Source organism: Rattus norvegicus, chromosome X (assembly GCF_036323735.1).
Source record: "Rattus norvegicus strain BN/NHsdMcwi chromosome X, GRCr8, whole genome shotgun sequence".
NCBI lineage: Eukaryota > Metazoa > Chordata > Mammalia > Rodentia > Muridae > Rattus > Rattus norvegicus.
In genome coordinates this window covers 69,508,454-69,532,214 of record NC_086039.1, presented here as the reverse complement: position 1 = coordinate 69,532,214, position 23,761 = coordinate 69,508,454, and the positions used below count along the sequence as shown (strand labels likewise).

At 45.0% G+C, this 23,761-nt stretch overlaps 2 protein-coding genes across 7 annotated transcripts in view; one reads left to right on the top strand and one right to left on the bottom strand.

The window, feature by feature from the left end:
- The first annotated feature begins 1,550 nt into the window (after positions 1-1,550).
- Positions 1,551-10,437, top strand: Awat2 (acyl-CoA wax alcohol acyltransferase 2). The gene is made up of 7 exons (NM_001191724.2): positions 1,551-1,697; positions 7,091-7,201; positions 7,550-7,620; positions 7,846-8,050; positions 8,260-8,434; positions 9,314-9,513; positions 9,719-10,437. The coding sequence occupies exons 1-7, from the start codon at positions 1,613-1,615 to the stop codon at positions 9,871-9,873; spliced, it is 1,002 nt and encodes a 333-aa protein (NP_001178653.1). The 5' UTR covers positions 1,551-1,612; the 3' UTR covers positions 9,874-10,437.
- A 1,503-nt stretch (positions 10,438-11,940) lies between these two features.
- The window catches only part of Eda (ectodysplasin-A), a 401,698-nt gene continuing 389,877 nt past the window's right edge, over positions 11,941-23,761 (bottom strand). The window contains exons 4-8 of one of the 6 annotated variants that reach the window (XM_008773301.4): positions 21,530-21,709; positions 20,041-20,075; positions 19,091-19,142; positions 17,545-17,633; positions 11,941-15,758 (exon numbers count right to left, since the gene is read on the bottom strand). In XM_008773301.4, coding sequence (XP_008771523.1) covers positions 15,507-15,758; positions 17,545-17,633; positions 19,091-19,142; positions 20,041-20,075; positions 21,530-21,709 — 608 coding nt within the window. In that variant the 3' untranslated portion in view covers positions 11,941-15,506. The other 5 variants (XM_006257112.5, XM_228582.11, XM_006257111.5 and 2 more) reach the window with 5 other exon arrangements.

Below are 23,761 nucleotides of genomic sequence, written 5' to 3'. Positions count from 1 at the left end.
GGCCCCGGCCTTCACCATGATGGTGAAGATACCACTAGACTCCATGACATACTCAGCACCAGTGTCACCCCATTTGATGTTAGCTGGATCTTGCTCCTGGAAGATGGTGATGGGCTTCCCGATGATGACAAGCTTCCCTTTCTCAGCCTTGACTGTGCCATTAAATTTGCTATGGGCAAAGTCATACTGGAACATGTAGACCATGTAGTTGAGGTCAATGAAGGAGTCATTGATGGCAAAAATCTCCACTTTGCCAAGTGCAGATTAGAAGGCAGTCCTGGGAACCAGGTGCTCAATATGACCAAATCCATTCACACCGACCTTCACCATCTTGTCTACTGGACAAGGGTGGCAGTACAAGAGAAGATGTGGCTGTCTCTGGGACAGGGAGGAACAGTGAGCCAAAAGATAACTTTTTTATTGTGCTCATTTATTGCATTGAGGTGGGGCTTGAGCATACTCAGGCACGTGTATGGAAGTCAAAGGTCAACTTAAAGGAGCCAGCTATCTCTATCACAAGGGTCCCAGGGACAGAAATCTGCTTGTCAGGCTTGATGATAAGCATCTCTACCTGCCGAACCACCTCATCAGCCTGAGTCATTGTATTTTAAAAAATATTTTAACAAATATTTACTTATTTTTATGTTCATGAGTGTTTTGGTCACATGGATGTGTGTGTACCATCTGAAAGCCTGGTGCCCAAGAAGGTCAAAGAAAGTGTTGGCTCCCCTTGAACTAGAGTTGTGGGCTGCCATGTAGGTACTGGGAATTGAACCTTGGTCCTTTATAAGAAGAACAAGTGCTCCTAACCATTGTGCAGCCCCCTTATTCACCATATTTTAACACCTGCTTTTGATGTGTACAAATCAAAATCCTATCAAAATATTGATACTGTCCCTCCCCCAATTTCCATCAAATTACTTCTCAGTCACTCTTAGCAGAAGCAACAAGGGCTCTGATTTTTCATGATAAACAATTTTTGTCTATTCTAGAATTTTATGAACACAGAACAACATAGTATGCCCTAACATTTGTCAACCCACTCAGTATGAATTTTGCTCAGCACCTACTATCTGCCCACAGTTATGCATGTGATGTCTTTCCTGTGAGCGATGACCTGAAGGGTGAAGGTGTTCTAGGCCTAGTCTGTGACCTGGTCAGCCTTCCAGCTTTGTTCTTAACCAAGATTATCAGCAGTTGCACCTCCAGAGAGGTAGTTGCTGAGTCTCTCCTATCTGAGTACAGGATTTCTTCCTACTCACAGCCCCCCTATTTTCAGACTGGGCTTGGCAGCTGCTCCCTAGCCCTGTCTCACCCACTCACTTCCCACATCAGGGATTCATCCACTATCCAGGTGTGTGAAGCGATGTCACAATCTCAACTTAGCCTGAGCTCAAGTGGGTAAAAGTGCAGCTGGGTAGGCAGCTGGGAGGAACTGGAGAAGCAGAGGCGGTAGGAGGTCCTGCAGTCTTTTGGAAGGGTGGGACAAGGGGCGGAGAATATGCAACAGTCAGAACTGAAAGACCAGGGGAGACAACATGGTAAGCCTCAGAGTAGTCAGGGCTGGACAGCCAAACAGCATTTACCTGGAACTACTGAGATTTTGCACATCATGTTCTGGCCTACCAAGAAGGACCTCAAGACTGCCATGGAGGTCTTTGCTCTTTTCCAGTGGGCCCTCAGCGCCTTGGTTATAGGTGAGTCTTCAAGCTACTTGGGGCATCCAATTACATGGGCTTGCCACGTGGTATGGAAGGTTTTAGGGTGGTAGGATGCTCAATGTTCAAACTTTGTATTGTTCTAGGCAAACTAAAACAGTGGTTTACTCTAGCCTGTGACCCCACCCACCTGGGCAGGTTATTGGTGGTATCTGTGCATGACTACATGGATATGCATGTGTCTGTGCAGGTGTGGGTGCTTCTTGCTTTAGGTTTGCCTAGTGACAACCATGAGGTCTACAGTGAGGTGCAGAGGTCATGCTATGGAGTCATGGCAAGTAAATTCACTGAAGCAAGCCAAGAAGAGGGAAGTGGCTGCAACCACAGAAAATCAAGCAAACTGTGATGAGTTAACTGTATGGCAGAGGGATCTTTGGAAACCTGCTGCTCAGAGGAATTTATCCATGTATTCACCATCGATATCATTGACCCTTCATAAAAATTATACATCAGACACGGTGTTGTATATACTGGAACTAACCATCACTGTAGGAGGGGGCCTGAAAAAATTCCCTGCAGGATTCAAGGGCATGAATTAAGTGATCTTGTCAGCACTCTGGGAATGAGGAATATCGGTAGGCCTTGGAACATGAACCTGGTACAGTAGCATGCCAATGAATAGTACAGTAGGCATTTCTTACCTCAAGCAACAACCAGACTAAGGGCATAGTGTGGGAGGGGTAGATTTAGTTACCAGAACTATTTATATTATTTTGGCCCAACTGTTTTTACATGGGTTCTTTCATTTCAGCTGATGCTAATCTTAAGTCATAATGATAGCTACACATGTAATACTAAATAACATGCACACAGTATTAACTAACATGTACGATCCTCTGTAGTCTAATCACCTTATGTGACTAATAATCTGCATTGTGTAATTGGTGAGGTGAATTCCATATAGTAGACATGATCTGCCCAAGCTCACACAGCTAGGTAGTGGAAAAGCTGGACTGCCATTGAGCTCACAAAGGCTAACATTTTGTCTGAGAGTCCCCTTCTTTGTCTTTTGCATCTGCCCACTGCAGATTGGGAGGTTGGGTGTGCAGCTTGGTGTGCATACCAGACAGGCAGTCTAGTGACACTGTGCTCTTGTTCAGACTAAATGTACCAAACAGCTTGGTAGGAGCGTCAGCTCACTGTGGACTCTGTTGTTCAGATTGGTACAGGGACAGTGAATTGTCTACTGGAAAATGTAGCTTCAGGAGTTTCCATAGCTCAGGAAGAAGAGTGCATGGAGAATCTATATGCAGTCCTAGTCACTAGATTGAAGTGATAAATAAGCCACAATCTTAATTTGAAAATTCTCAATATAAATGAGGTGGAGTATCTTTTTGATATTCATTGGCAATTAGGTTGTTTTTGTTTTTTTTTGTTTTGTTTTGTTTGTTTATTTGTTTTTGGTTTGTTTGTTTGAGACTGATCTCATGATGTAGCCTTAGTTGGTCCAGAATCACTATGTAAACCAGGCTGACCTCAAGCTTACCTAACCTGCTTCTGCCTTCCAAATGTTGGGTTTAAAGTTGTGTGCCACTACACCCAGACTAAGTTGATTCTTGAAGGACAAATAAGAAACAGGCAAGGAAGGGATGAGCCCTGGGGACAGTAAATGCCCAGCACTGGAAAAGGCCAGGGTGAATGAGAGGCAGGAGTATGTAAAGGGCTGACAGGAATTAATTGTTGCGAGTGAACTCAGAATTGCTGTGTAATATACTTTTTACTGAAGGAAGGAGGGATCGAGGGAGGAAGAATTAGAGGAACAGGTCCAAGGAGGTTATAGAGAACACTGAAAACTGTTAGAAGGAGTTTAGTCTTCTGGAAGGTCACGAGGAGCCAGTACAGGATTTAACATGGGACAATGACACTGGGCTTGTGGGTTTGAGAGTCTACTGTAGCTCTTTGAAGCAAACCAAAGAGCCAGAGAGGAAAGCAGGGATACCAAGGTTAGCAGGCTATTGAGAAATGCTGGGACTTGAACAAGGCTAGTAGTGATGGGGACAGGAGAAGAAGAAAGGTTCTGAAAGAGTCAAGGGATCAGAGAATAGAATATGGACATAGAAAAGCCAGTGAGAAAAGGAAAGACACCACAAGATGTCTTTAGTTGTGCATGAGTTCAAGCAAACCCTAAGAGAAATGAGGTATCCTTTGGACTAGACCCACACCTCTAATTATCCAAGAAATGTTCTGCGGCCCATGTCTAGGGGCTCCAGCTGCTGGCCTTTGCACTACCTACAGTGCTCGGCTCCCCGGTGGTGGTCATTTTCAAGTTTGTTGTTTTTTAAAAATACTGGTTTACTATTTGGAATTTCTGTGCACTGTTACTGTGTGTTGTAATGATTTTAGGCCTTCTCTGTTGCCCTCCCAACATGGGAAATGAGAATTGAGCCCTATATGATATTACTTGGATATTTTTACCTCTTCTTTTCAAAACTGTGTTTTCTTCCTCTTCCTTCCTCTCTCCCTCCCCCTTCCCCTCTTCCTTTCCTCCCCCTCCTACCTCTTTTTTCTTCTTTTTAGAGACAGGGTCTTTCAAACTCACTATGTAGTTCCGGCTGGCCTTCAACTCACAGAGATCTGCCTGCTTCTGCTTCACCAGTACTGGGATTACAGGCCTGCACCACTTCATCAGGCCCCTTCCAAAATTCTTATGGCACGGTTTTGGTTAAATGTCTGACAACTAGGAAATATAGTGAACCAATATTGTATTTTCTTATGTGATTTTTTCTTGGAACTAATAATTGACTCATTTAATTTTTAAATTAATAAATAATTTTTTAAAGATTTTTCACTTTATTGTATGAATGTTTTGCCTGTATGCATGTATGCACATCATGTGTTTGCCTATTGGATCATCTTGAACTGGAGTTAGAGATGGTTGTGAACCATGATGTGTGAGTACTGGGACTCAAACCCAGGTCCTCTCTAAGAACAGTAAGTGCTTTTAACTGTTGATCCATCTCTCCAGTTCTTTTATTTTTTCATTTACTAGATATCTTTTACTTATTACTAATTTACCCACAGCCATTTCACACACATGGTAACCTTTCTTTTCTTTTCTTTCTTTTTTTTTTTTTCGGAGCTGGGGACCGAACCCAGGGCCTTGTGCTTGCTAGGCAAGCGCTCTATCACTGAGCTAAATCCCCTTGGTAACCTTTCGATATCTGCAAACACACTGGGAAATCTTTAATACCTCTCCTGTTTTCTTTGAGGACAGCATTGTTGGAACCTAGCATCTGCCTATTATAATTTGCCTGTTATTACCAGAGTACTTGAGGCAACTTGGGTGCAAATTTTAAGGTACTTACTCTTGGGTTATACAAATATTAGGCTGAACTTGAATGTGGCCAAGAGTGGGAGTCTCTTTAAAGTGGTACCCTAGGTACCTTGCTTGTTTGTTTTCAGCCTTGTGCTGCTCATTTCCTCATTTGTTGGACTTTTATTTCCACCATGGATTCTGTGTTCTCCTTCGTTTTGGTGAAGCAGGTTATCTAATAGTATTCAGTTTTAAAAAAAAGACATGGGAGACAAATTATCTGAGACTGTGTATCAAATTGTCAGTCCTCTCATTTCAACAGTAATTTTGCTGTGTTAGCTGTAGCTCATGTAAGGACAGAAGTTCTCCAAATATAGTAAATTGGAAATACCATGTATCATGAATACAACATGTCTTATACGGGTAATCCTAACACTTTGGAGGTTGAGGCAGGAGGATTGCTATGAGTTGAGACAAGCGTGGGCTGTCATACTGTACTATGGGACTTTGTCTCAAAGCAGCAATACAACTAACAAACTAATCACCACAGTACATTTGATGCACCTACTGTGACAGCTTAGTAACACAGCACACTGCCCTGTATCCTCATGGTAGTGTGGCTGACTGGAAGATGTGGCTTTTTGCTGCTGTCCCCCATGAGACACAATGGTACCACACATTGCTGGCCCAGGAAAAGAGCAAAATTCAGTTTCTTCCAGATTCCACCACTGGAAAGTACAAAACATTGTTAAGTTAAACCGTTGTAAGTTGAAAATCACTTGCATCTGAATCCAGAATCTTTCTTATCCAATTTTCAGTGAATAATTCTCCGATCAACCATTGAGGAGTGGAGAAAAAAAACTATCATCCTAATTAATTTCTTGTCGGGAATTCATCCAGGCTTCTGATGTTTGAGCCTGTGCTTCATCCTTGCCTCTTGTGATGCCTGATCCTCCAGATTCTGAGTCTTTCCTGACTTTTCCAAAGAAGCAAGCAAACTTCCAGGAGGCACCTCCTTTGCAGGAGATCGGCTTGCTGCCTTATAAGCTCGTTATTTCTCTTCATTCACTTGACATGAGCAAATGTTTTACTGAAATCTCTCATCTACTGTAGGCACATTTCTGATTCTTATCTTGTAGGCCTGTGGTCCTAAAATATTTAAATCATTTTCATGAGGCTCCAATAAGAAGTCAAGATAAAGTGTATCACTCTATTATAGATTTTTTTTTGTTTGTAACCTCTATTTTGATCCTCTTCCCCACATAATCTTAGTCTTGGCTGCTTACATCTTCAGTAATAATTCCAATTGAATGTGGCACCCCATAACTCTTAAGTCATTCTTTCCTAATATTTGAACATAACATTTCTATCTTATTTCAGCTGAGCACAGTCTCTTACCTTATTCCAGTCCAGCTTTTATTTCCCCCTGTTCCTTGCTTTGTGTACTTCTAATCTGGTGACAATAGGAGTTGGCTTTCTTTGGCATCCCCTCTGACACCTCACAGGAGTGCTTCTCAACCTTCCTAATTCTGCAACCCTTTAATATAATTCCTCATTTTGTAGTGATTCCCCCAACTATAACATTATTACTTCAAAACTATAATTTTGCTACTGTTATGAATCATGGTGTAAATATCTGTATTTCCCAATGGTCTCAGGTGACCCCTGTGAAAAGGTCCTTAGACCCCACAGGGCTTACAACCCACAGGTTGAGAACTTCTTTCTGACAGGGCTGATGTTGAGAAAAAAATGTAAGTTGGAGAAAAACTTCTTTAAGTCTTCAAATGCCCAGTGGCTATCTGTGGCTTCTCCCCTACTTACCCACACTATATAGAGAGTCTAGCATAGTTCTGGGACAGGTTCTGGGTGTAGGAGGCCTTGCTGTTTGAAGCTTAGCTCTGAGGAACACATTTGTCTTCCATACCAAAACCAGGTTCAGAAGGTCAAGGAGGACAGCACGAGGTACATGGCCATGTGGGCTACCTGTAAGGTGGGGAAGTGACTGTTGAATAGGCCTAGGTCAGAGTGGTGTGACCTTGAGGTGGATGGAATTCAGTAGGGTAATTTTAATGTGAGAGACTGTTTATAATTCACTGACTTTGGGCTGGGTTCCCTCTAGTCATCACTGTGATCATGGTCAACCTCTACTTGGTGGTGTTCACATCGTTCTGGCCTGTCACTGTGTTGATGCTCCTCTGGTTGGCTTTTGACTGGAAGACACCTGAGCGAGGTAAGGGCCCACTGGGATGTGCTGCCATATATTCCTCCTGCTCCTCTCCTAATGCTAAGAGATTATGGCTAATTTCCAGGCAATCTTTCAGCCTGTCCCTCCATGGTCTAGGAAAGCCAAGGGAAGGGGTCCTTTTAAGGTCTTGGAATTGACGTGGGTAAGAGGAAGACAGGGTTGGCTTTGGGTGATGAAGCAGAGGCTGGGTCTATTCTAGGTTGGTCTCGATATGCCTATTCTAATTCCCATGTAGGAGAACAGGAAAAGGCAGAGAGTGAGATGACCCCAAGGTAGCTGCAAAGTGGCCCAGAAGGGGAGAGTAGGGGTGGACAGAGGTTTCTGTGCTTTCAGGTGGCCGTCGGTTCAACTGTGTGAGAAGGTGGTGTCTGTGGAAACACTACAGCAATTACTTCCCACTCAAGGTAAGCCACATAGAGCTGAATGGCTCACTGAGTGAGCACTTGGGTCAGAATTGGGGCACAGGGTACAGCCACACGGGGGGGGGGGCAGGAAACCAGTGACTCCTGGACATGCACGTTGCCCAGACTGAATTGCTGGAATTCACAGTCTTTTCTCTTCCAGTTCTCTAGCCAAAAGAGAAGTTTTTTTCTCTGCTCTAGTTCTCCTGTTTTCTGTTTCCTCTACAGATTGTAAAGACAAAAGATATTCCAACCAACCACAACTACATCCTTGCCTGCCATCCTCATGGGCTGCTGTCCCATTCATGGTTTGGTCACTTTTCCACTGACACAACAGGCTTTTCCAAGATCTTTCCTGGTATCACTCCTTATATGCTCACATTAGGAGCCTTTTTCTGGGTGCCTTTCCTCAGAGAGTATATAATGTCTACAGGTAAGTGGCTCATAGGGGACAAAGCCACATAGATGGCTACCATAAGGAAAACCAGGGAGAGCGAGGTCAAATTCGAGATCTTCTTAGGTGCTAACCAGCTTCCCCAAATCACAGGCTGGAGAAGATGCTCCTGGTATTCGTGGAAGTGGGGAGGGGTAGTTTACAGGGATTGGTAAGTAATCAATGTCTTGGCTTTTTCTGCACACCAGGGGCCTGCTCTGTGAGTCAATCGTCCATAGACTTTTTGCTTACTCAGAAGGGCACAGGCAACATGCTTGTTGTGGTGGTTGGTGGCCTGGCTGAGTGCAAATACAGCATGCCCGGCTCTACCACCCTGTTCTTGAAGAAACGGCAGGGCTTTGTACGCACAGCCCTTCGATATGGGTAAGGAAAGTTCTAGGGACATGGGGTGGGATGGAGTGGGGAGGCTGTGCAAAAGTTCAGCCGGGAAGAATATTGGGCTTTGAGGAAGTGGTATTTAAAGAGAAAGGAAGAAAGATGCAAACAATTGTTATTCAATAGAACCACCATAAAATATATATATATATATATATATATATATAGTGTGTGTGTGTGTGTGTGTGTGTGTGTGTGTGTTTTGAGACAGGCCACTGGCCTGGAATTTATCTGGTAGAGTAGGCTTAAACAGCAAGTCTTAAAGATACACCCATCCCTACTTCCCTAGCACTTGGGTTACAGCTATGTTGTCATACCTGGCTCTATTTTTCCTTTTAAATGTGGGTTCTGGGCATTGAACTCAGGTGCTCATGCCTACATAGAAACCACTTTACCAACTGAGCAGCTATCTCTCCAGTGTTTTATGTACAAATTGTATTCAATTTTGTCAGTTAAAAGTACAAAGGGGGAAAACCACCTATGGGTTGCAGTAGAGCTGTGCAGGGTGCTGTCCTGGAGGCCTTGAACTGGTCTCTCATTCAAGCCAGTTTTTCTACAAAAGGACTAGGGTTGCACCTTAGGGCAGAGAAAGTCAGACTTTTTACCATGCAGCCTAAGGGGAAGAAAGCATATGAAATGGACTTTGGGCATTTTCAGACAGTGGTTCAGATTTGGGCACTCTAAGGAATCACTGTGTTTGCTTCCTTGTGCAAGCTGTTGCTTTGTGCCTAAAGGCAGTGAGTCTAGTTTAGGCCATGGGCACCATAGTTAGCCTGGACCTTGAAACAGATGGATTTGAGTTCTAGGGAGCTTGTAGGTAAACCCAGGGGATGCTGGTGTTTAGCATGTCTTTTTTTTTTTTTACAGGGTGTCTCTAATCCCCGCTTATGCCTTTGGAGAGGCAGACCTCTATGACCAGCACATTTTCACTCCTGGGAGCTTTATCAGTCACTTTCAGAAGTGGTTCCAGAAGATGGTACACGTCTACCCCTGTGCTTTCTATGGACGTGGCTTCACCAAGAACTCCTGGGGCCTTCTGCCATATTCTCAGCCAGTAACCACTATTGGTGAGTGACCTTCTATTAGAAGGCTTAGTTTTATGTTCTAGGATCTATTTCTGTGGCTGAGCTTCAGCCCCAACTGTGGTTGGAGGAAGGGAGCCTGGGTAGGAAGTGCTGAGCAAGAGGGTCAGAGTCAGCTGGGCTCCAGGCTGTCCCTAGGAGTAAGCTATTCTGATGTTTTCCCCTTTTCCTTTTTCATTCCCGTTGGCAGTCGGGGAACCTCTACCATTGCCCAAGATTGAGAATCCGAGCCAGGAGATTGTGGCCAAATACCACACACTCTATATTGATGCCCTACGCAAATTGTTCGATCAGCATAAGACCAAGTTTGGCATCTCAGAGACCCAGGAGCTGGTGATAATTTGAAAAGCATTCCACTGACTGGATGGTGTGGAACTGATGACAACGGCCAAAGTTACCCATGGAGCGTCACTTCTGATTTTACCAATCCTCACTGGAGGGATGTGTGTGTGGCAGGGGGGTGCATCCATGTGGTTGTTTTCTGTGTCCATCCTTTTCCACCTCCATCTCTTTCTCTTAGTCTTTGTCCTTTCCTCCTGAGACAGAGAAGACCCTAAGCAGAGGTCTGCTAAAGTCAGTGGAAGTTCATAAAAGCTTTAGCCACAAGGAAACCTGTGGCTAGAATAAACAGCCCATTTCTGGTACTGTGTGCTCCAGCTAGTCTGTTTGGAGGGATCTAAGACATTGTGTCTCTGTCATTTTCCTGGCTTCAAGACTCTTATAGGACTGGGTATATCAAGAGCCAGGGGACATTGGGTTCAGTCAGTAGCATGTTCAAGACCTATGAGTTTTAGGGGTGGTCCATCATCCTGTTTCTTCAACTGTAAAATGGGACTAACAATCCTTCCCTTGCTTACCTCAAAGTTTCTGTCAAGTTTAAATGCTACTGCATGTGACTAAACATGATAAGCTGGAGAGCAACAGAAAATTATTCCTCTCCAGCTAGCTAATCCATTTCTTGTTCCTATAAAAACAATGTCCTAAGGTTCATGGTGTCTCAATTTCTCAAAGAGAGAACAGGGTAGTGTGTTGAAAGTTCAAGTAATTTCATATCCCTTAGTTATCGTTGTTCATCTCCTAAAGCTATACTAGAATGGTCAGGGGTTTAGATCTAATTTCTTATTTTCTCCTCAGAAATTTGCATGCACCAGCCTGGCCCTGTTAAGTATGCTCTTTGTTTGATAATCAAGTAGGATACCTGACCCCAAGTACCCATGAAGAACTTGATTTCTGAGTCTCTGAGTGGCAAGTCTCTCACAGTCTTAGCCCAATAGTTGTCATAATCACATATTACACAATTCAGTTCATAGGCTCTCTTGGATGGATGTCATCTGGTCCAATTATTTACCTGCATCAAGTTTATCAAATTGGTTTAAGACATCCTTTATACTTACTACAGTGTGCCACTCTCCTCCTGTCCTGAATGCTTACCTCATGTAGTTGTTTGTATATGGTATGGCAAAAAGCGTGGGCTCCTGCTGTTTTCTGCCTGTTTTTCCTATGCCAGAGGTTCTATATTCCTTTAGCTGTTATTATTATTATTATTATTATTATTATTATTATTATTATTATTGTTATTATGTGCCAGGCATCAAACCCAGGGTCTCACACTAAAGATATGGTCTACTATCGAGCTGCAGCCAAAGGCATTCTTACGTTTTCCAGGCTTCTGTGACTCAAACCCTCTTTCCAAATCAGCAAGAAGACCAACCTGAGTATTAATATCCGAGCTTCTCTGGCCATTGTGGGCTCACTCACATTACTTGAGGGTCACATTCTCCATAATCAGCCAAAGTGCTGGGGTTGTGAAAAGTTCCCATAATTATTCTGAGCTATCTATTACTTAAGGAATGCTATTCTTGTGATCTTCCTTAGAGTGCCTTCCAGTGAACAGCCTAGGGTCAGGCGGTAGAGGCAGCATGGCACAGAGGAAAGCATAGCAGGGAACAAGCCAGGCTGAGACGCTTACTAGTTGAGTGGTCTTGGGAGAGCTACTTAACATCCTTGAGCATTGGTTTTGTGTGCAAAATGAGTCAATTTGTATTTCAATTGAGGAGTCTAAGGTTGGTTGTCTCCCAGCTGTTTGGGGTAGGCTTGGAGTGCTGTAGGTGCCACATTCAAGTTAAAGGTAGTCCCCTGCTGTGTGTCCTTGTCCTGTGGCAATGTGCCTTTGGGCAACACATCAAGCCCCTGAGACTTATGGTTCTAGAAGAGCTAAAGGTGAATAGGGTGAAGGTGTGTAGTTTAGTGCAGAGAGTCCACAAAGGATGCGCTGATAGGACTTTTGGACCAGCTTCCTTCTGGTGCTCTCACCAAAGTGGGTTTCTTGATCCTCCCCCGGAGCTCATTTGTGGTGGCATCATTTAGGAAGAAGCATGTGTCATGTGGGAAGAGCTAGGATGATTTCAAGAATGGAGAAGGGAGCACTTTATTTGCAAAGAATAAACCATTAATTTATACAAACTTACATCCCTGTTTATATACATTATATATATAGTTTATATACACAGTATCTCACACAGGATGCTGACTCCCCCAAAGCAGCATTGGGCCTGCTCCAGGCCATTCTCTTCTTACCCCCATTAGCTGGAAGCTTTTTGAATAAAGAAATGACACACCTCATCCTCTCCTGGAGAGAGCCCTGAAATGAAGTAAGAAAAATCAGATTCTGTAGTAGGCATGGCCCAGGGAGAGCCCTGGCAAAGGTGGGACCTCAGGGAACACTAGGGAGGCCTAAAAACTGGTTCAGAGCCAGCCTAGGGCTTGCAGCCCAGAGGCAGGAGGTGCACAAATATCTTGGGGGACTATGTGTGGGGAGGCAAGTTCTGATAGAGACTGTAGCCACACTCCCTGCCTGGCCAGGCTCCCGAAGGGAGAAAAACACTTCTACCTTTGAGTCTGTGGGTGTTTGAAAGAGGAGGCCCCATGGGACCGGCTGCTCTGCCTCCTTCTACTGCTGAGTATGGAGGTTGGGGCCTGCCTACACTGTCCTAGGTGGGCCAGTTTCCCTGTCTGGACATCAATTGCATATGAGTAACAGGATGTGATGTAGGTTGGGCTGCATTCCCCCTAAAAGTCTTTCTAGGTCAAAAATTTCTCTACATCTGTTTGCATCCACATAAAACGTAAGCACTCATATGAGGACCAAAGCCCTTGTTAGTCTCTAGGGTTCTTAGTCTTTTCTTACTAAGCTGAAGAGATTAGGCTCAGGATGGATCCAGGGGTGACTAAGTCAAATGATACACCTTCCAGGGAGCCAATAGCCAAGAACATCTAGCAGGTACAATTTTGTTTCAACTTGGCTTTTGAAGCTCAAGCAGCTGGTAGAGGATCCCACTGTGCAATTTTCCTTCTAACATGTCATCTGCTTACACAAACATGCCCCCATCCCGTTCTCTATGCTAGCCTTGGGATAACTTCACATCACGACAATCCCAAACTGTAAATCTATATCCCTATCCTCCTGTCAGCAAATGCTTCATTACTTGCCAATGACCACAGCACAGCAGGCCCTGCACTCTCTACTATTCCCTTCCCCCCACCCTCTTCTTCTGGGGCTCCTTGTGGGGGTTCAGAATGAAGAAAGTACAGTGAGAAACTTGCTTCTCCTATGATCTCCATCACAGAGCATATGATCGGGTTGATATGTCCTGCAGAGGCTCAGTTAGGAACCTTCCTCCATTTTCCCGGAACCATCTGGCTTTAGAGTGGTCCTCTCAGGTTTTCCCTCTCAGCATCAGCTTGAAGAAGATGTTCTGGCAACATCGAGATATTTGTAATATGGCAGGAGGGGAGGAGTCACACTTGACACCAGGGAGCAAGCTGGCTCCCGGAACTAGTATCTAGGGTCAGGAATGGAAGACAGAAGACCTTGCCCCACGTAGCAGCTCCTTGTGTGATGGCTGTTGCTTTTATCAGATGGTTGAAAGGTCATGAAGACTACCAGATCTGTGGGTCCCAGAGTTATGTTCAGGGTTAGAAAACACCTAAGACTTCTTCCACAGAGCCTATGACAGCCAAGAGAATAGGCAGTACCATAGTAATGAAAATTGAGCATTGCTAGGTTTCTCCCTAGGACTCCACAATGAGGTTAGTTTCATGGGATCATGTTTAAGTTTCCTTTCTGGACCCAAATTCCACACAGTGTTGTGTGTGGTAAGACACTAGCTTAGGAGTCAGACCTCTCTAAGAGCTAAGGTCTGTGACTTACAGGTGAGCTCTTAGTGAAAGCACTTTCTCTCCCAGCCTTACATCTACAATGCTAACTGTGATATTCTCTGCCCCATCTTCTTCAAAGGAAATTAAGAGGAAGTAACCTTCAAATATTAAGGAGAGGGTCTGTTAGTTCTTGCTACCACTGCTGAATGGTCAAGGCCTCCAGGGTCAGATGCATGTCTAAAGTTGATGCCATTTCTGGTTGTTCTGGTTCTAAGGCTGTCTGTAATCAGCATTAGATAAAGGACCCTTGGCCTACCAAGCAATGTGGAAATGGAGGTACAGCTGAGAAATCAGTACCTGATATTTCTGATGAATTTCAGGGATGTATTTCCCATCTCTTCAAAAAAAAATACACTTCAGGAGCAAGAGGTACAGGCTGGACAAGGTTGATCCCTCTAGCTTTGGGCTGTGCCTGGTAACCTGAAGCTAGGCAACTGGAAAGAAGGCTCACAAATCTAGCATATGACCATGCAGGAAAATTGGTGGAGGTGCCTTTGGATCTAAAGTGGGTGTCAGAGCCCTGCTCAATAGCTAGACAGATAGTTTCTCTTGAGCCTGGCTCTAGGAGAGCAGCACAGAAAGACTGGGCTAGTGGGCCATTGCCTGCTGTTCTTCCAGATAAGATCTTGGGTTTCAACAAACATGTACAACATTTCCTGTTCTATCCCCACACCCCTTCCTCCCAGAAAGGTAGAAAAACTATGCTTTGCTGATGTCCAAGGGAGTATATGATTCGGGAATTCTGAACTCTACTGTGGCAGGCAAATGTTGGGCGCCACCTATATTCAAACTCTAAGGGGCTTTTGGAAGTTATCCAGTTTAATCACCTGCTCTCAGACACAATTTATTAGAATTAGATGAATAATAATTGTATTGCCTAATCAGTGGAAAATTCTTTGTGCCCAAGAATACACCATGAAGCACCTGTCTCAAACAGAGGTAGGCACTGTGGAGAAAGAAGATATGATTTCTAGTCAGTCTGGGGAGGGTGACAGGCAGGAAGACTCCAGGTAGTTTTCTGAGAGCAGACCATAGCTGTAAACACAGTGAGACACATATGGCCCCGAATATAGATTCAGCTTCTTACATAGGCAGGCTTGAGGCCATTCCTGCAATGATTCCAAGGCAAAGCAAAGTTCCTGGCTCTGGAGTCCAGCAAGCTGCCACAGTATACCCCTCGGCCTTAGTGGGAAGTTCTCTTTGAGCCTCTAGTGGGTTCTAGTGCAATGCAGCAAGAATGCCTCTTCCACCAAGGATACATACTTGGCAGGTTATTGCCCAGGTCTTTGCCACAAGGACTTGCCTTCTTCTGACTTGACCCTCTCCTTAAGTTACAACCCAATGCCACCCGCAGCCAGGAGAGAAGAAGCAGCCCCCATCAGCACTAGAATCTGGAGTGCACCTTTGTTTTTTGTGGCCTACTATCTTGGATCCTCATTTTAGTGCAACAAATGATACATCTGATGAGGGACTTAGGGGTTGAGGAGTCACCATAAGCCAGTCAACAGGGAGCCTAAGAAGGTTCTCCTTCTTGAAAACCCTGGGGCTCCATCAACTGTACTGGCAACTCAAGGTCATTCTGGGAAGTCATGTAGGCCTTGTCATCCTGGAGTCACGGGGGAATAAATAGCATGGAGCATTTCTCTCTGTGGCTGCAACGGCAATATACCTCATTCCACACACAGCAGCACTTAGAGGTTCTGGGAGTCCTGGCTCCCAAACCTGGGGCAGGGGCATGGGGCAGGATGGAAAGGGAGAATCTAGGATGCAGGGGCTTCGCCCAGCCTGATGGCCCCAAAGAAGGTGGTGTGCTTGCTCATATTGATAGAGATGTCGGCGTGCACCATCTTCACGGCAATTTTCTGCCTGGCCTTGAGGAGGCACACGCCTGCAGTATAGCAAGTGTTGTAGTTGGTCTTCCCTGTCTCAATGCTGCGGGTGCACTGCAGGAAGGGCTTCTCATCCACCACCACCTCGTAGCTGGCAAAGTCAGTGAAGTTGATGTAGTACACCTGGGTGAGAGGCAACGAGAAGGGATTGGGGGAGAGAGGAAAAAGAGGGTGGGGCCCTCCCCTGGTGAGCAGATAAATCCTCCTCAGATGAGCTGCCAGTATACCCCATGCAGGGGCAGTGCCACCCAAAAGTGTGCCTGTTGGCCAGCAGGAACAGCAGGGTGACAGGTTCCCACTGCCCTCCCCCTCCTCCATGGGTTCAGAGAGCTGAGCAAACCTTTCTTTCAGACTGCCTGAGGTCAAGAACTGCCTTATGTACCATTTCACAGGCTCCACTCCAAAATCCTGGCACGAAGCAGTGCTTCGCACTCCTTAGGTGCTTAATCAATGCTCTGGACACCCCAAATTCCAGTTCCCACACTAAAGACAATTTCGGAATAGACTTAGAAAGCTCAACTGCCTCAGGGAGGTCGCAGTACTGACTTCCCATTTCTCTGTGAACAGGAGCTTCGTAAGTTCTCAGCGTACTCTTCTGTCCTGTGCTTCTTTCCCTGACCCAGCACAGCTTGGACCCCTCTCTTGCTGACTGAAGAAGCAGATCCCGAGAGAAGGGGAGCTGGCCTATACAAATGAGACAGTGGATGCAAATCCTAGGTGCCTAATTTCATTCTGTGGCCAGGAGGAAGTATGAGCCTCTGGCCTAGCCTCATGAAGACTTTCTTAGCTCACACGGACCACTCCTGATCCTCTCCTGAGTGTAGACATTTAATGTCCACCTTTCATCACCATTTGCCAGCACATCCGACCTTCAGCTCTGATGTTTTTACCACCACCAAATGGAATTTAGTTTGTGGGATATTGGGATTATACCCACATGCCCCATAGGAGTGGGGATTGTCTTTCATTTGACACCTTAAATCACTTCATAAAAATGACTTTGCAGGCTCTTCACAAGCAGCATATTTAAATGCCACATCATCTTTTGGGTCAGGACCAAGTAATAAAAGGATACTCTGTGTGCCAGGCGGGTACTGGTTAACTCAACTTCTCTAGTCACTTTTTCTTGAGAGCCATTTGTCAATTCCAGAGTCCTTCTGTCCATCTGCCTGCTAACTGCCTGCCTCCTGGAAACCCTGACCTCAAGTCCTATGTACTTGCAGCTCTGAGGAGAGCCCCAATGGAGGCACGGAATGAGGGATGAAAATGAATGGCCACTGGCAGACCTGTGGGGAATGGGCCCAGGGCAGGAGAAGGACAAAAGCAGAGGGGGAGAAAGGTCAGGAGAATGATAGCAAGAAGGAGGCAAGACCAACAGAAACAGACAGAAACAAATGGGAGAAAGAGGAAGGAAAGACAGTCAGAAATCTTCTTGAGGTAGAGAGAAAGTTCACAGGAGCACTGTCCATTATCACGCCCAAGCTAGCAGTGTTGTGGGGAGGAGTCTCTGCAGCTCTGAAACTTAGTCTTAAAAACTTAGAGCAAGGTCAGGTCTTTCTGTGGAACCAAACGACTCAGAGGGGAAGTGAGGGCCTGGGGTCCTGCAAGAGGGGATCAGACAGCAGGGTGTGGGAAAGGCCTCTTTACACAGTTTTTCAGTGATATTTTTCTAGGGGAAAAATGAAATGGGTTCCTTGGTCTTTCCTCCCTTCAACTCCCTCCCAGTGTGAAATCTGTCACTCCTTTCCCCAGCACTGCCAGAAGTTAGCCATTGGATGGTCTTGGCTTGTTCCACAGTGCCCCTAGGTGGCCTGCACCATATCTGCACCCTGGATATAAGAAGAGTTAGGCCTAAGACCGTACTCACTTCTACCTGACTATAGATGAAGTAGGTGCCGTCCACCAGTACCTCCAGCTCCCCGCTGCGGGGATGTAGCTTAAACACCTTGGGGTTCATAGTGATGCGAGACCAGTCATTGAGCACTCCACCTGAAAGATCTCAGTATGAGAGAAGGGCAGTCACTCAGTACATGTCAACATAATCTGGACAACAGATATAAATAGCAAGCAGTTATCCCCATTTCCCACCAATCCCATCTAACACCAATGACCATAAACGTTTCAAGGGCCAGTATTTTAAAAGAACATTTTGAAGCAGGAAAAGTGTACTGTTTGTAAAGTGGCTTCTAGGCTTGCCTGGGTGCCTATGGGTCTACATATCAGTCTTTGTCCTTGCATTCTTGACCATTCCATCAATAAGGCTCTTTACCTTCTAGCTGGAAGCTGAGGTGGTGATGGTGAAAGAGGAGAGTAGGCACATAACCATTTCTTTGTTGTTATGGTGACTGCACAGGCAAAATCCAGACACTGAGTGGCAGGCTAAGTCTTAGTATTCAATTTCACTTTGCTAGCAATATCACCCGAATTCCTCTCTTGTCTCAGATGTTCCTGTGTTTTTGTCTCTTCTTAATAGATTCTTTGCTATGGCTCCTCCACACCCACTCCTTTCTGGGAAGCCTCCCGAGGGCCCCAGGAAACCACTTAATCAAACAATCCATCTGTCTGGAGAACTAGATGGTGGGAATTCAGTATCAGGGGTGATCACTCAGATGCCAAGGCAGCTGGGGATAGTGACTGCCAGTAAACAGGCCCCAAAGACAGTGAGCTTTACAATACTGGGGGATAGCCTCTTAGGTGTCAGTAGACTGAATGTGCCTAGGAGTTGAGGCACTCTTGGTAAAGCATTTTTTTCATATCCTTAAGTCAGTTGGGGACACAAACATGAGAGGATGGAGGAACACTTCTCCTCCCATCCTGCAGATAGAAAGCTGTTCCTTCCTGCTAAGAAGAGGGAAACTAAGTTCACAGAGGCATTTTTCTCTTAGCCATTTGTTCTTCACGCAAAAGATTATGTTTTAAACATTTGTTCTTGGCCAGTCTCACAAGGTCCGCCTCTCTGATGAGAAGCACTTTCTCCAGCCATTTTCTGTATAGAGCAATCAGACAAAATAATTTATTTAATATAGTTCTGACTTCCTTAGTTTGCACAATGAGACTATCAAATTACACATATTTCCATGGTGACTGATATAACCATCAAGGCGGTCTAGGTGGATGGTTTCCCAAGTCCTTTTCAGATCCCACATTAGTAGATTCTAAATGCAATTTAGGGGCTGAGGATGTAGTTCAAAGGTAGTATGCTTGGTTAGCATTCACGAGGCCCTGTGTTTGCCCCCTTATTCTGCAAAAAGAAACACAATTTGGGTGTAGCATCTGGTCTTAGTGCAAGCAGTAACTTAGGACAACCAGTAGAGGGCACAACGGAGTAGGAAATGCCCTTCTATGCCAAGGATATTCAGGGACTTAGGAGGAGCTAGGCTGGCTGATTATTTGAAGGCTGGAAATGAGGGAAGGGAAAAACTCCTTGTAGGAAGAGAGACTACTTTGATTCTTACCATTTTTGACTTGAATTGCTGACCCTTGGCCCTGCAGATGCACCACAGCTGGCTGAGAAGACGAGAAGAGAGTCACTGTAATGGCTGTTTGCCCTGTTATGCAGTCCTGTGTTTTTACCTCTGGCTTCTAGAGTCTGTATCCCAATTCTGGTCCCTCTCCCTTTGTCTCGGGAGCTCTATTTCTTCTAAAAAATAGTAAGACTCTCTAGCTCTACCACTTCTTCACTATGTGACCTTCAGCCAAACATGATGCATCCGAGCTTTATTTCCCCAACTGTAAAGGGGGAATTATAAGAATCTCAGCTGGCCACTTTCACAGGGTGAGATCTAACAAGGCAGTGGATATAAAATTGCACACAAAACCACAAAGGAGTGTGAAACTCTGTAGATTTATCATTGTGGCCAAATACCTGTAGTGAGGCCGGGAGGGGACAAGGTGAGGCTAGGCAGTAGAACCTGCCAAAAGACACAGATTGGGAAACCCAGAGACTAGGAAGGAACAGATAAGGCCATTAAGGGGGAAGCCCAGGCTGGCCTCAGTTTACAGCTAGTTGACTGCTTTTCATAGACATACAAATTCTCCGCTTCTGATTCTAGGCAGTCTGAATGCCATCAGGCATCAAGGGTAGCTTGGAAGTCAGAGGCCTAGCTGTACAGGCCTGACAGGCAGGTTATTTCTATGGACTATTGGATCTGGTTCTAGTGACTCTTTGTCACTCATGAAATGAGTAAAATGGTCCAGGTGGGGACTGGTTCCCTTAGCTAAAAGCATATTGTTGGGTGAAACTTTTCAATTCATAAACCTTGGCAATGTCTGCCAGTGAAAACCTCAGAAACTCAAAGGCAACCTAAAATAAAGCCTCTGGGAATTTCATAGGCAGAGGACTTCAAGGTGACCCCAAGCCTGAGGCCATCCCTTCTCCCCACAAAGACAGTAATGCCCAGCGAACCTGGTTTTCCCGAGTTCCAGTTTTATCAGCAGCACCTGCAAAAATAGGATGGGGCAGTCAGAGTGCTGTACTCTTTTCTACTTCCCTTTCTCATATCAGCAGCCAGGGGTTCAGAGCCTGGATTCCTGTAGGAATTTCCTTCTCCAGGTCTTACAGCTGGGGGGAGTCACTGTACAACATGGGGCTGTCAATGGGAGAGACCATCCTCTCCTTCTCATTCCTGTCCCCACTGACCTTCATCCTCAGAGAGTCTAGATCCCAGCAGGAAAGTTGGCCTCTGGTCAATATTGGCCCAAGGCAAGCCCCACTGAGAAGCCAAAGGTGAGGAAAGAGAGGCTATGCGTGTCATTGTATGTCCTCAAGACAATGGCACTTGCTTTTCTAGCCCTTTGTTCTCTTGCTGATTTCACAAGGGCCACTGTCATTTATAAAGATCTTGTTTCTTTAAGTGTGTCTCTTTGACTCTAGGAAATAAACTCTATGAGAACAGGGACCACTTAGCAATATATCTCTTTGTACACAGAAATTGTTCAATTAATACTTGTGGAATGATTGGATTTAAAAAAAAAAAACTTTATCTCTTGTGGCCATGGTAACACTGCTGAGCCTGTTTGAATTACAAGTGAAAGAATCTGAATCCTGCTACTGAATTCTTAGACCTGGAGAAATCAGGTTTAAGAGTCCATTTATTTAAAACCTCAAGATACAAGAGGGAAGCAGGAGGAAAACGTAACACGTATTGTAAGTTCAGGCAGTCTTCCTCCTGTCAGCTCTAATTAGGCAGGGTTGGATCTGCAGCTATCTATACCTGTTGCATGCCCCACTGGGCCCCAAGAGAAAGATGCAAAGGGATGGAATGGCATTTGAATGAGCAGCATGGTTACTTAATGGTCTAGTGTGAGAAGCATTTGGCTTAGGGACAGGGTCGTCTTGGTGTCTAGTTTTATTAAACACAGCCTGAGTGATTCATAAATTTATAACTATTAGACTAGAAGGAACTATTTGTCTACAGCAATAGGAAAGGAGTCTCAAAGTACATGGGAAGAAACTATAGTAGGGTTGCCATTTTGTCCAGTCCCCAGCATTCTTCCCACAAATTATTTCCATGCAAATGTCATGCTGGAAATCAGAGGAAGCCAAATCTATAACTACAGGAACTCCGGTGAACGGCTGGGACCTCTCTCATCCCTCTGTTTTTGGCTCATATGAGTTTATTGGCTCACTCTATGGAGGAGTAGAGCCAAAGACAGAATGTGATGGAAGGATTGGCATGGGACAAGAGCACATGGCCTGCCTGCTGCCGCTTGAACTCAAGAAGACTTAGGGCAGGCCAGATCCTAGCAGAGCTTGTTCAGTTCCTACCTCTACACTGGACTAGGGATTTCTTACTATACATCCCCACTGTTTGAAACTTCCCTGACCATTACCTGTTCCTACTCTGTAAAAGTACTAAAAAGTTTTCTAAGGGGTGAGAGACAGAAGAACTCACCAGAAGGTCCTTGGAGGCCAGGGGGTCCTTGAGGACCAGGAGGGCCAGGAGGGCCAGGTGGTCCCATAACAGTTGTTCCTGGAATCCCAGGAATTCCTGGAATTCCTGGAGGTCCCTGGGGTCCTGGAGGTCCTGGAGGTCCTGGGGGACCATTGGGCCCAGGTGGCCCTGCCTTCTTTCCTAAAACACAGGATTTGGTGTTATATTTGGAGTTAGTTACTGTCAACAGCGAGCAGTCAGGAGTGTACTTTCAGGGAGATCTAGACACTTCAATGACACAAAGTCAGCCATCTAGTTTCTGCCAACGAGATGGGCATGTTTATAATCCCTTTCCTGCACCATATTTCCAAATAGATTAGAGGACATAAATAAACAGATCTCAAGGAGCCCAGCGTAGTAGGGAAAAATCTCTAAGATATTAGGAGTGCCACATTAATGAGACAGACCAAATGCTGAAACAGGTCAGGCAAAACTCCAGAAAGGAGGTTCTGAATTGAATCCAAAGGACTATTAGGAACTCAGACTTAGGGGTCACTTTATGGTTCTTTTAAGAATGTGATTATCATTGATAAGTGCAGGACTTCATTTTAGCTGTTGAGTTGCATGGACTTCCTATTAACAAAAGGCTAGGGGTTGGGGATTTAGCTCAGTGGTAGAGCGCTTGCCTAGGAAGCGCAAGGCCCCGGGTTCAGTCCCCAGCTCTGGGGGGGGGGGGCAAAAAAAAAAAACAAAAGGCTAAGGGAAGTCTGATCCCAGGAATGCCATCAGCTACAGGAGATTTGTCAGGAATCAGATGTGCAGGAGATGGGGATGGATAGGAGCAGTACTAGCTGAAAAGAGGAGTGGGAAGGAGTTTTGGAAATGGAGGTGGAGAGAGAGGGTGAGAAACTGAAGATATCAAGAAACAATGGAAAAGAAGAAATCGTAGGCAGAGAAACCTGATCGAGGCGGCAGGCTCTGCTTTCTCAGCTGACCTCTCTAAACTATTTTTAAAGATCTCTGAGAAGGGAAATTCTGCAAATTCTTGGTTACATGTTCCAGTGTTGATCACCCCTCACTGCTCACGGTTAGGAAGTTCTTTGGTATATTTAACTGAAATCTCTCCTGTGGCCGTTTGAGCTTTTATTCTATTCTTTGTGTAGCTAGAGAAGAATAGTTACTACCATATACGTAAAACCTCGTATACTCAAAGGTTAGGTTACCTATCAGTTACTATCACTGCGGGCCAAATAGTCCACCTTCCCAGAGATTTTCTTTAGAGGCTGTCCTCTCATATGCATGGTTTATTCTGTCTACCAACCTTTGTTCCTTTCTCACTGCCTTTCCAGAACAATCTCATCCCTCCCATTTCATATTCTAGTCCTTCTAACAGTTCCTCTAGTCTGTAGTCATGGTGAGTGAATCATAACATTCCTCCATAACTGTAGGTGGTCATGGGTAGGCTTCTTTCTCTTCTTTCTCCCATCTTAGAATTTTAATGGGGGTTCCAGGATTGGAACTCTTTTACAATGCCCTCTCCTGAGACAGTTTCTTAATTTCAAATATAAATTTCTTTACCTTTTGTCTTAGGTTTTCTATGATAAAGCACCATGCCCAAAAACAACCTGGGAAAGAAGGTGCCGTTCTGTTTGTTTGTTTTGTGTCTTTTTGATTATATATTGAGTCACAGTCCTTTGAGGGAAGCCAAAGTAGCAACTCAAGGCAGGAACCTGGAGGTAGGAACTGAAGCAGAGATTTCAGAGGAACACTGCTTACTGGCTTGGTCCCTATGACTTGTTCAGCTTGCTTTCTTATACAACCGCCTTCCCAGGAGTGTCACCATCCACCATGAATGGGCCTAACCACATTGAGCAGGAAAATGCCCCACAGAGCGCCTACTGACAATTAGATGAAGGCTTTTTCTCAGTTGAGGTTCTGCTTCTCAAATAATTCTAGCTTGTGTCAAGTTGACAAACAAATGAAACCCCCAAATCAAACAACAACAACAACAACAACAACAGCAGCAGCAGCAGCAGCAACAACAACAACAACAGCAGCAACAACAACACAATAACAACCAGGATGTCTTCCCTTTAAACACTATCTTACTGGCTTCAACAACTCATTCCTCAGTTTTTTAGTTTAGAGAATTCTGTCCTGATTCATCAGGTCCTCCTTTAAGAATGATGCTACACCCAGAGGCCTCAAACCAGACCAATGACTCACAGCCATGATCATTTGCAAGAAAAGCTG

What these genes read in the sequence shown, in the direction of transcription:
- Awat2 (NM_001191724.2), top strand. Translation starts at nt 1,613, where the DNA reads ATGTTCTGGCCTACCAAGAAGGACCTCAAGACTGCCATGGAGGTCTTT. An exon ending in CCTCAGCGCCTTGGTTATAG is followed by an intron (nt 1,698 to 7,090) that starts GTGAGTCTTCAA and finishes GGTTCCCTCTAG; the next exon opens with TCATCACTGTGATCATGGTC. An exon ending in AGAGTATATAATGTCTACAG is followed by an intron (nt 8,051 to 8,259) that starts GTAAGTGGCTCA and finishes TCTGCACACCAG; the next exon opens with GGGCCTGCTCTGTGAGTCAA.